The sequence below is a fragment of the Akebia trifoliata genome, chromosome 11 (assembly GCF_017979445.1).
Source record: "Akebia trifoliata isolate Shusen 1 chromosome 11, ASM1797944v1, whole genome shotgun sequence".
Classification (NCBI taxonomy): domain Eukaryota; kingdom Viridiplantae; phylum Streptophyta; class Magnoliopsida; order Ranunculales; family Lardizabalaceae; genus Akebia; species Akebia trifoliata.
Window position 1 is genome coordinate 179,246 of NC_141385.1, and position 12,839 is coordinate 192,084.

General features: G+C 34.3%; 1 protein-coding gene across 2 annotated transcripts; it reads right to left on the reverse strand.

Annotated features, from left to right (window-relative positions):
* Window positions 1-85: 85 nt before the first annotated feature.
* Window positions 86-8,579, reverse strand: LOC147390073 (acetyl-CoA acetyltransferase 2-like). Of its 2 annotated transcripts, none has more exons than XM_086457497.1 (15): window positions 8,486-8,579; window positions 7,997-8,044; window positions 7,565-7,663; window positions 7,300-7,473; window positions 7,089-7,194; window positions 6,347-6,485; window positions 5,367-5,444; window positions 5,213-5,278; window positions 4,013-4,098; window positions 2,659-2,758; window positions 2,347-2,457; window positions 2,215-2,256; window positions 1,947-2,033; window positions 958-1,043; window positions 86-497 (listed from the first exon to the last, which is right to left on the reverse strand). In XM_086457497.1, the coding sequence occupies exons 2-15, from the start codon at window positions 8,022-8,024 to the stop codon at window positions 464-466; spliced, it is 1,236 nt and encodes a 411-aa protein (XP_086313623.1). In that variant the 5' UTR covers window positions 8,025-8,044; window positions 8,486-8,579; the 3' UTR covers window positions 86-463. The 2 variants fall into 2 exon arrangements, with proteins under 2 accessions (XP_086313623.1, XP_086313624.1); XM_086457498.1 differs by lacking the exon at window positions 8,486-8,579 and adding an exon at window positions 8,337-8,421.
* Window positions 8,580-12,839: the final 4,260 nt, after the last annotated feature.

Below are 12,839 nucleotides of genomic sequence, written 5' to 3' on the forward strand. Positions count from 1 at the left end.
GTCGAGATGAGTGCTCGAGCCAGTAAACCATCAACCCACCTGGCCACAAATCTTGACTCGCCTCAGATATTGCAAGACTTCCATATACAAAACAACTTCTTTATAATAGATACCCTTCAATTCTGGACGAATCTTGAATCCAAATACATCATTTATTACTTTAATTTCATTTTTATACAGTTTAGTAAATAATCCAGCAATCTTACATTGACCCAATCCCCAGATCCATTATTAGAGATCTTTCTTTCTTTTAATTTATTTATTTGATTGATAGTATAAGAGATCTCTCATAGGTAGGGCTAAAAAGGACTATGTACCTGCTAAATGATTTATTGAGCTGAAAAAATACAACTGGATCATATATCTCATAATGAGCTCTAATTTTTTGAATATGCTCTTATTGGAGAGAAAAAAAAAAAAAGCAAGAACAGAAAAAATTGCTACATACGTGAGATGGTCATCCTCATAACAAGGAACGTCCTACCTTCGCAAATGGCCTGCAACACAGGAGAAGTTTTTCATGATTGAAATTTACTTCTTAAACTGTAAACTATAAACAAAAGTGAGAGCTTTTCAAGTTGAAGTGACTGAACTGGAAATTACAATATTGATAGCAAACAGGAATGTTAATCCAAACTAGTTGATGAATCCTGCAATGAATGTATTTGCTTCGATAGACTTTTGGGTTGGGATTGGCAGACCACAGAGTAAAGGGCAATAAAATCTAGAGATGGTAATAGTTGATATTGTTGAAAATTCTTAATTTCAGTTGCTTCTAAAAACCTGTTAAGTTAATGAAAGAGGTTTTTGAATTTGAAATAGAGAACTTTATACAATTTTCAGGAAAAAAAATGGGCCAATTTTCAGGTCTAGCTACAGATTTAGTCGAAAAACAGAGAAATTTGAATTTTATTATACTGAACATACGAAACCTTACCAAAAAGTAAAAGTACTTACATGAGCTCTATAACAAGGGCAGATGCTCCTCCTCCCCCATTGCAAATACCACCTACTCCATACTTCCCCTTTTTCTGTCTCAACACCTGCCATGGCATCGCACCTTGATACAACTTTCTTAAAAAATAAAAAGGGATAGGAGCGGGCTTAACACAATATATACATATATGAGTTATGTTCAGTAGCCAACGAGTTTTGTCTTATATGGGTTAGAAGTTTCGGAATGGACTGATTTTGGTGAGGTTGATCTTCTCATCGTAGAGATCATCCTCACCAAAAATCAGCAAATTCCATAACTTCTACCCCATATAAACGTGCTGACCAAATAGTTGGCTGCCAAAAGGAACCCTCAGGTTCAAGAGCCTATAAGATAGCCAAAGTGTTATGTCTTATATGGATTAGAAGTCTCGGAATGAGCTGAATTTTTGTGAGGATGATCTCTATGGTAAGGATATCATCCTCAAACAATCAGCCCATTCTAAAACTTCTAACCCCAGTTTACAAGTTGAAGAATTGCGGATTGTCAATTTCTATCATTAATTTGTAAACCACTTTTGATGGGGCTAGAATTTTGGAATGGGCTGATTTTTTGTGAGAATGATCTCTGTGGACAAAACTCGGACTCCCGAACGCTACCTAGATATACATATATATGGGTGGCATTCGACAGCCAACATTAGGGAGCCAATTTTGTCCTATATGGCTTAAAAGGTTTGGATTGAGCTGATTTTTTGTGAGGATGATTTAATCAGCGAGGATGATCTCTAGGGTGAGGAGATCATCCTCACAAAAAATCAGCTCAATCCGAAACTTTTAAGTCATATAGGACAAATCGTTGGTTCCGTGTTAGCTCTCTAACGTTGGCTGCCGGACCTGGTATATATGTACTTTCTCATGTTATCATAAGAAACTGCCCACAATCTCCAAAGGTTTTTCTAAGATACAACCAAGCATGTGGAATAAATAAAGCTAAGTTATTGGAAATATACCCCTAACAGTGTGACTAAGATTCGAGCTCCACTGCAACCTAAAGGATGTCCCAAAGATACGGCTCCACCGTGCACATTAATTCTTTCCTGCATGCACAAAACACAACTTTCTGAAATTGAACGGATGTTAAATTATTGAAGCAAATAAAAAAGGAATAAAAGGGGGGATACACAATCATGTAAACCAAAAAGTTTGATTCAAATTATGCAGAGCATTCAATATAGACAACATGACGATCGAATTCTCCCAGGAAGTTAGAGGACTCACGGGATTAATCTGAAGAAGCTTCTGATTTGCCAGAGCCACAACCTGCAGAGAACAGGTGAGCACACAGGACTGTTACACATACTTAATGCAGACAATGCTTTTGTTATTCAAATATCAAAGCATGAATCTTACAGAAAAGGCTTCATTTATTTCATAGTAATCAATTTGAGAAGCCTCCAAGCCAGCATTTGAAATGGCCTTGGGTATTGCAAGGGCTGGAGCTGTTGGAAATAACTCAGGTGCCTGCACGGCCATCTCATTTCAGCACCAACTAGTATGGGATTTAAAGGCAACAAACAACAATGAGTATAAGAAACTCAAGTTTCTAGGCTAATAACCAAGCAGCCTCGATTACACCTTCCCAAGAAGAGTACACTACAAAATGAAAATGTAGAGATGTCTAAATCAGAGTTAAGAGAGTTCCTATAAATCTCCCAAAAATACCTGAGCAGCATCAGCATATCCTGTGATCTTGGCAATCACATGCAATCCAAGCTTAAGTGCCATCTCTCCACTCACTAACACTAATGCAGCAGCACCATCACTGTTTATGAGAGCACGTTTAGTAAAAATCCCAGCCTCTTGCAACTCTTAAAATCAAACTATTGTGCACCAGATCATTTCCACAAAACCACAAAGTTACAGAAATAATATAGAATTTCATTCTAAAAAAAAGGGCGTCTCCATGGGAGGTTGCCTTGACCTCCTTTGAGATTCTATCCCATATTGCGCTGCATCTTTACATTATAACATTTTTATTTATTTCATCATATATAAAAAAATTCCAAGGAATTTATGTAGTAGTTAGAAGCAAATTACTAAATGAAAAAGATTGAAAGTACCATCTAATTTCGAATAAGATGATACAGCCAACCCCAAATTTTGGGGACCAAACTTTGATAATGATGATGATCTGAATTCGATGATGTAATAAGAAGACTACAAAAGAAAAGGTCGCCAAGACATAATCTCTAAGTTTGAGTAAATTCAGGGAGAGTTTGCCTATTACAAACATTACACAGAAGTTTGTCATTCAAACCAAAAAAGTGAAGTGCTTCCAGCAATTAAAATATCTCAGACAAAACCAACCCAGAATTTCAGAACATAACCTTACCAACCCTGTTACCATCACTCCAGTTTAGACATTACAAACAAACAGTTTCCCTATAAATAAAAAAAATAGAATTCATATCCTAATTATTAGCTAGTCAGGAGACGACCTCATACTGAACAGAATGGTGTCCAGTTCCAATAGCAACATTTGGTGTCTACGTAGCACTTCTTGGTTGGATTTAAAACACATAGGGTTGTGTGTACAGCTTGCTTAGGATCCCTATGTGTTTTAACCACAAACAAAATCTTGCCACGTAGGCATCGTTCGTGTTCTACAGGAATGGGACACCATTAAATCCTGATTCTTCATTGAATCTGCATTCCCACTGTAGGGAACTTAGGAGACAGCCTTGTCCAGGATAGCACCTGAACTGAGACACTTGGTATGTCAGAAGGAACAATGATGTCCTGGATATCAGCCGGCAAGCACCAGAGTTTAACTAGTGTTATAAGTTCCAAAACAAACAACTTATATACCCAATGGATCCCAGTACCTTGTACAAAGAACCAAGCGTTGAAGAAGCAGTTTTATGTTCAATTCATTTAGAGTAAGGAAGTTTCAATATGTCCCGCCTATTATTTAGTAAAATCAAGAGGCTTTAAGAACTTAATAGTTATGTTACCAAGATACTGATTGCAAAACTTAGAGAAAAAAAAATAATGCACATGTAGAAACATAATAGACCTTATAATAGATGCATTGCCAGCAGTAACAGAACCTCCATTTTCTTTGAAACTTGGTCGAAGCTTCCTTAGTTTTACAGGATCAAACTGAAAGGCAACAGATCAGAATATAAATATTTAAATCAAATGACAGAAATCAAGTAGAATCTTGACCAAAAAATTAAAAAAAAAAAAATTGAGTGACAATTCGCAAATTTTACTCCTTTATTGATTATGTTAATATGCAAGAAAAGATACAGAGATATCGGGTAAGAACACAAATGTACAGATAACATACAAACTCTTTAGTGATCAGATACTTTTATAGCCAGTATGATTGCAAGGAATTCATTCGTAAGGGTATGAATTCCTAGGAAAAATGAACACCCTTTGAAAATATTAAAGAGAGTTGTTTTCAGTTTAGGCGGTGGGGGCGTGGGGATAATCATGAGAGAATTGACATTAGGAGGTGGAAAAATCATTTTCCCAGGGATTGGGATGTGAAAACATTTTCCATTCCTGGGTGGAAAATTGCTTTGGAAGGGAAACTGATTCCAGATAAAATGCATCATAGCCTGAAAATTACGTTTTCCTGCCCATTTTCCAAGTGCAATCCATACAGACCCTTAATGTCATTCTACACATCCAAATTAACACAGACATGTCGGGCGTAACAGGGCCCTATTTTACTCGGTGAACCCTGTGCACAATAAAATGAGTTTAGAGTATATAAAACAATGAGAGTTGGAGACACACATATGTTACACACAAAAAATAAAGCCAAATGGAGAGAAATTAGAGAATGATCTGGGATACAAGAAATAATGCAACTACTGAGAGGGGTATGAATCCACAGGAACAGAAATTAATAATTTCATTTTCATGGCTTAATTTACAAGAGTCTACTGAAAAAATAAATGCCATGGTAAATTTCTTTGCAGTAGAAAGATGCCAAAGTTTATTTTTTACCTTGCAATGAAAGATACTTTGGCATCTTTCTACTGCAAAAAAAAATCCTTAAATTGCATCTACATTACCTAGAAACAACCTAAGCAAAAGAAAAATGAAATTCTGAAAGTTACTACACATTCTTTAAATAACAAGAAATAATGTCGAAAGTAGAAACAACCAAAGCAAAAGAAGAAGAAAATTTCTGAAAGTTACTTCACATTCTTTAAATAACAAGAAAATACAATAAATCCCATGACTATAAATTGAGTACCTTTCCTAGACCTTCATCCTTGTCCACAAATGTGGATGGTTTCCCTCTTCCCCCAGAAACTTCTACCTGCACAGAACAAAATTATGGCAAATAAATACTGTGCAATGCAAACGATAGAGTTCACCTTAATTTAATCTCGCACTAAATGTCTCACTGGAGCTATCTCCCATGCAAAGGCACCACCAACTTGAGCAGCAATACCACGCTCAAAACTCCGAACAGCATAATCATCCTGCAGGAGTCACGTAGAGATACCCAGATAAGAAATCTTCAGTAGTAAGAGTCATTTTATAGCATAAAGCACAATATTTATCACTACAACACTGAATTTTATAAATGTTTCAAGAAAAATTGAATGTTTGTTCCTTTTTTAGGAATGGTTCATTTTTTTTCCTCGACCAAAGCATTCCCCAAAAACAAAAATTTTAACCTTGAATAAGCAATACCTCAAAGAGGCCACTTCCATTATTTAGGTTTAATCATACATTCGATAGAGAAATTGGAAGGATGTGACCCAGAGAACTTGTATTGGGTGGATAAATTTGTGCAAATCAAACCGGAGGGAAAATTTTACAAGACAAAAAATCAAACCAGCCATGCTTTATGAAATTAAATGCCGGTTGTCAAAATACAACATGCTCAGAGAATGTCTAGCTGACAGGAACATGTTGAGATGGATGAGCGGTGGTATAAGAAACACAGCAAAAGTAAGTATATAAGAGGAAGTTTAAAACTGCCTCCAATTGGAAATATAGTAAGGGAAAGTCATTTGAGACAGTTTGGGCATGTCAAAGAAGGGACAACATTGATTGGTATTAAATAAAACATGTCAAGCCAAGAAAAGAAGTTCCGTATTTAAGTAAATGGTCTGTTTCTTTTGAGATTGGGGTAAATATCTTCTTTTGAATGTTTAACTGTATGGATATAAGCACTTAAGATCACAGGAACCAAATTAACATGGATAGAATTGCACTAAAATATCATATTCTACCCTAATATAGAAGGGGGGTTTACATGTTCAAACTGAGGAATAAGACTAACCCAAAGATAGTGAAAACTCGAAGAGATTAGATCAACTTCGTAAAAGGTCTTGAGGAATGTATTAAGACAACAACGATGGCTTTAGAACAATACCTGTTCTTCTCTTGTTATTGCATGTTGAGTTGCACACAATTCAGCACACACTCCCATGCCAAAATCATTATAAACATCCCACAGACCATCTTTCAGCATCCCATCAATGATAGTATCATGTCCTAATCGAGATCCCTTCCTGCATAGCAAATGGAATTCGGATATTTTAACAATGATGATATTATATCTCTGACACTATATCTTGACTATGAAACGATGGGCCATTTCGGTTAGACACTTAGACAACATAACAAAACCTACCAAGTCCAGCATCACTAGATTAATCCAGCACGTAACTAAAAACATGAGCAAAAGCATAATCCAAATAGAACATGGTGAAACTCAGAAACTTTTAACATCTTTTAATACATTAATATAATTAGCCGAACTCTCCTTCATCTCTTAAAACACCAGTTTATAACAAATCTTCTGATTTTGCATTTACCAATAATTTCCAAGGGAGAATATTTGGTTTGACATGCAGAATGTCTCAATACTAATGTTATCAACAAAACCTTATGATTGGAAAAATCAACTAAAAACTTAAACCAAGGTGTACATGATTCCCGGTGATCAACACAGTTCAGTATCTCATCATGTTGATTGTTTATCTTTCATGGTTTCGTCTAATTAAGCCCTCCCTCTTAAACACAAACCTTCATCTGAATTGAGTCTGATTACAAGCAAACACAAAAAACTAATAAGATATCAAATCAATCTTGAAACGGAAAGAAGCACCCACCTCACTTCTGATATATATTTTGGCGCATTAGACATGCTTTCCATGCCACCAGCCACAACAACATCATTTATACCAAACTGGATACTTTGTGCTGCAAGCATCGTTGCTGCAATGACCGACAGAGGGGGAAAAAAAGGAAGAAGAAAATGTCACTATATTTTGGTGATTTGAAAAGATAATATTGTTACCTAAAGAGAGATTGGGTCCACACCTTTCATCCCTGACGAACAAACTTTGTTAATTGTTGTGCAGATAACAGAATTAGGAATTCCCGCACCTAAGGCAGCCTGCCTAGCAGGAGCCTGCCCCAAGTTTGCACTAAGAACATTTCCAAAGAAGACCTCTTGAACAAGTGCCGGATCAACATTTGCCCTTTTAAGAGCACCTGCAAGTTAACACAAAATGACATTTCAGGCAACCTGCTAGACGCACCCATGGATTAAAAAAGTGATAGAAGAGGCAAGTTGTATTCTTACACTCTATAACTATAGATCCAAGCTTGGTAGCCGATAAAGATGAAAGGGAACCAAGAAAGCCACCCATTGGTGTACGAGCGACGCCAACAATACATACATCTGCCCCAAGTCAACCCTCAAAAAAATGAAAATATAAACAAAGCAACGATACTCTGAAATGCAAACTCTAGTACTAAATTCTGAATTTAAAAACCTTCACCCTTCATCAAAGCAAACAGATTACCCATGAAGGACAGGAACAAGCAAAACCCCTCTTTTCAATTTAGTCCAAAAAAAAATTTACAGCTTTCAAGCAAAAATACAGGCATTGAAAGTTATGTTGCAAGAAGCAAGACGATAGTGGAACAATTGATGGACTATCTGTTCAGTTTAGTACTTTAGTATGTATTTTATCACAATTTTTAAAAAATCAAGGTTTATCAGACACTTCACCTCGAGGTTTTAGTACATATGAAGCCATCAAAAGATCAGAAATGATATCTGCATGAAATCAATCAAAGTATTTGTTAGAAAAACAAACAAATAAGCAATTTGGCTAGTAACAGTTCTTCCCAGATATCCCAAATAGTGGAATCAGATCAAGCTTGTTATATACTTTGGAATCAAAATAAGCACTTTTCTTAATGAGAGTTACGACAAAAGAAATGAACACCAAAATTGATTGAAAATAGCCATTTTTAACAAAAATGAGTTCAGATAACAAAACATCTAGTAAAATCAACTTATAAGTGAAAAAAAAAATCCAGAAAAAATGATCAAATCCATCACGAACATGTAAAAGATACTGTTAATTGGATTGAGAAATCGCGATAATTATATATGTAAGAGTAATTTAAATGGATGAAATCAGATAAGGAAATTGAAGCAGAGATTATCTACAGCAAAGCAAGTTGAACAAAGAGATGGGAGATTAGAAGATACCTTATAGTGATCTCAATACCAGAGTCAATTTTACCTCTCTACGGTTTTCTATGCGAGAGAGACTGTCAAGCAAGAGCGCCAAAATAGAAGTAGATAGGAACAAAATAGAGAGCTGCCATTGGCACCCCAAATTTTACTTATTACACTCCTATTTTTTAAATTATTTATTACACCCTAGTTAACGATTAAAACACACCATTGAAACATTAGTTCGGTTCAAATTATTATTCGGTTCAAATTATTACGAAGCATTACAACACATTTGAATTGTAGCAACTTCAGCATTAGTTTACAATTATGATTATTATATGATATACTAAATCTAACAAATAAAAATCGAGAGAGAAGGTTACAATTGGAAAAACCAGATAATAGATTGTACCCATTTAAAAAAGGGGAAAAATATATTAAGTGGTTACGGCTTTGTCAATCCCTTAATTGAAGGGATTTATCTACAATTATAGAAACAAACTAACTTCTAATTGTGCAAATCTCAAAATTAAAAATTCAAATTCCAGCAATTCGTAATACTCTCAATCAAGAAATTGAAATTGGTTTTCCTCCAATGCTTTAGGGAAGATGTATGCACATAGGTGATTTGTGGGTAGGGGTGCAACTTGATCCAGTTCAAATCGAGAACCAAGCCAAACCAATAGCTTTGGGGTGGTTTGGTACGGTTTGGAACAAGTTGTGATTCGGTTCTGAGTTACGAAAATAGAGAATCGATTAATTTGATTTGGTTCTTGGATCAAATTTGTATAGAACTGAAACAAATCGATAACCGAATCCCTATGTAATAAATAAATATATATGTATATAATAATTATTTTAAGAGTTAGTACATAGATTAGGGATCTTTTATGGATAAACTAATAATTTTTTATCGATAGATTTGTGATTTATTATATGAAATTTTATATTTATTTTTTCATTAAAAAATATTATTTATAATTTACAAAATATTTACAATCCGTAGAATCGAACCGAACCAAACCGACTTTAATTCGATTTGGGTTGGTTTGGTTGTAATGGAATTTGGTTCAGTTCTGATTCTTATTTAGTGGAACCAACCTATATCAGTTCGATTCCAAATTGACCTCAAACCGATCTGACCCGAACCAAGTTGCACCCCTATTTGTGTGTACATAAGCGGCACGAATGAGGTCAAGGTGAATTTTATCACGGACAAGATGACAATCAAATTTGATGTGTATTTTATCTTTTCATGGTAAATCGGATTGGCAATGATGTGAAGAAGAACAACTTTGTTTTCGTAGTATAATAAGGTCATTGGAACATGATGAGGAACTCCAAGATCAATAAGAAGACGTTGTAACCAAATAACTTCACAAGAAGCAACAGCCATTGATTTGATCCATATTCAACTTCAGAAAGAATTAGGCCTTACAAAACCCATTCAAAAGAGCCTCGTAACAAACCTCATTAGGCCTTGGTTTCACAGTTTCCATCACATCCAAGTTCCTCCTCGACAATGTCCATCAATCAAAGCATTGTAAGTAATACAATTGGGCACAAGATTGAACTCAACATCTCGTTGAAAACCACCCTAGTAGCAATTCCTATCTTACCTTCCTAACAAAACTCATTAACAAGTGTATTGTAAGCTTTAGCACTCCTATGATTTCTGCACAACTTGTTAATAAACATGTTATATGTACATACATCTGCTTCAATGCCTTTGCTACCCATACAATCAATCAGGGCAAAAACTGTCTTGTATCTTCCCTTCTTGCAATACCAATTAAGTAGAGTATTATGAGCATCTCCAGCCATTACTCAAATTTAAGTAAAATTTTGAATAAAAACTTCATTTGGTATGAAGCCCTCAGGTGATAAACTAAAAAAAATCAGACTAACCTTACTTAATAAGATTTCAAATCTTATTAAGGGTCTCGAGTTCACATTGTGACACCCTAAAACATGATCCAATGTCACAAAGTTGTAGAGGACAAAATTTTAGAAACTTTGGAAAAAAAAAGTATTTTTCACTGTTGAATTTTAATTTTAAATTTGGGAGTTTGACAATTGTCCATTTTCAACATCTTGAATGAAGTCCAAAACAATTTTTTTTTTTTTTTACTTATTTACTTATTTGTATATGAGTTTTTCCATGAAATCTAGAAGGCTCTAATATTAGATTGTCAATGTGGTCATTCATATGCGGCCGACAACCCTTAGTAATATTTGAAACTTACTAAGTTAGTATGAAAAGTAATTTTCTTATGTAAAAAATGATTGTTGGGATTTGTGTTTTACTCATTCTCACATTTAATTTGAGTAAAACTCAATTTGATACAACTTTGAGTAAAGGAATGGAGAGCATAAAAGTACAAATGTACTCAAAATTTGAATTTGAGTGTGGATGGAGATAGCCTAACTAACCGTTGTTGGGAAATTTCAAAGCAAATTTTCTGTGAATAATGTGGACACCCCAATTTGCACAAATCCATTATAAATATCCAAATTTTCTCGAGTTGATTTCAATTAAGAGCTTAAAATATTTCAATGGGCCCACATTGCCACTTGGCACATTTTATGTATACATGCATCATCTCATATTGTTTTGCATTTCAAAATCTTATCCCTAATCTAAATAAATTTCATACTCACCTCTATAATCCAATCTAATTCCATGTCCACTTTCTTAATTGAATCCATCTTCATACCTATTTCATTAACCCATGTCCTAAATTCATGGACCGACCTAATTTCATGCATGTTTCATATACAAAACTTATTATTCATTATTCATTTTCTAACTCAATATCAAGTCCACATTCAAGCTTAGTCCAAATACTCAATCTAAACTATATTAAGCCCATAACCCAAGTCCATATCCTAACTCAAAATCAAGTCCATTATAAGTCCATGGTCTTACACGTCCTTCCAAAAGATGATACATGGTGGTCTCCCATAAGTTCCAATGCTCAATGTTCCAATCTAATTAGAGAGTCAACTCTCTCGTAAAATTCCAACAAATACCCTTATCAAAAAGTGTGGTTAAATCAAAAAAACACTTTGGTATTTGGTAAAAATTCCTAAAGTTGGAAGAATTTCCAATCCTACTCCTAAAATATGGGAATCTTCAAATACATATATGGAATTTTTCCATTAATTCATTTAAAAAATATATATACACCTTTGTTTTATGAGTTATTTACAAATGAACCAATGTTTATTTTTACCTACCACTTCACCTTTACATATGTCACTATCTTATTTACTCTCCCAAAAGTATTTTTGTTCTTTCATCTCTATTTATCAATAAATGAAAGACTAAAAATATTTTTAAGGTTTCTACTCACAAAATTCTACCATTTCCTTTATAAAAATGAAAATTCCAAAAAGAAACAATTAAAACCTCGTGTTTATTCTCTTTATTTTTAGGGTTGGACCACTTTATCCCTAAAAGATCCCCAAAAACTCCATAAATAAACATATTTCCTATGAACAATGTATGTTTTCAAGCCCCCATCTCTCAACCCAAAACTTTATCAAAATTCGTATCCATCTCTTTAACCCTCTTTCAACCCAACCCTCAACTTAAGAATTTCGATCAATTTCTCAATCTTCAACCAACAACTCTTATCTTCTCTTGCCGTTTATCCTCAACTAAAGCATTCAACCCTCAAGTTCATTTCTCAAGACTCAAGCTCGTTAAGAACATCAAAGGACAATGTGAATTAAATTTGATTTTTATTTTTAAGCATTTGCATCTTTTACTTCTAACCTTTCATTTATTTTATGTTTTAAAAATCTTTTAGGATGTAATGCACACTCTCTCTCTTCTCCGGTAAGTTAAACTTTGGTTTATCTAAAAGGGTAGGGGTTGAAACATTCTTTCTCCTACAACATGTCTCATGCATCATATTGTACATCATGTACTTACTCACATATGCTTGGTCATGATAAAGAAATGTGTCATCCTCTTATTGGGGTTGAAACATTAAATTTCTAGCTTGACATACATGCGTTAAGGTTATGACATTAAGGGAATTCCATCACAAAATCTCTTTAAAAAGTTCAAACAAAAAAAGACTTTAACAATACCTTCTTTTTTTTATAAATAAAATAAAATAGACATCAGTTTTTTTTATATAAAAAAATGGTATCTAAAATTTTATATTTATCGATAGGATAATGCCGAAGTAACATTAAAATGTACATTGTGGGGAACATTTCTGATGTGGATGTGTGTCAAAATCATAGATGCTTTCATCGAGATCTCACTCATATCTTGATGGAAAGTATGTATGGTTCTGATACACACCCACGTTAAAAATGTCCCGCACTATGTACATTTCAATGTTACTCCAACACGACTCTTATTGGT

What these genes read in the sequence shown, in the direction of transcription:
- LOC147390073 (XM_086457497.1), bottom strand. Translation starts at nt 8,024, where the DNA reads ATGGCTTCATATGTACTAAAACCTCGAG. An exon ending in AAATATATATCAGAAGTGAG is followed by an intron (nt 6,486 to 7,088) that starts GTGGGTGCTTCT and finishes TTTGCTATGCAG; the next exon opens with GAAGGGATCTCGATTAGGAC. An exon ending in GGCAATGCATCTATTATAAG is followed by an intron (nt 2,759 to 4,012) that starts GTCTATTATGTT and finishes TCTCATAAACAG; the next exon opens with TGATGGTGCTGCTGCATTAG.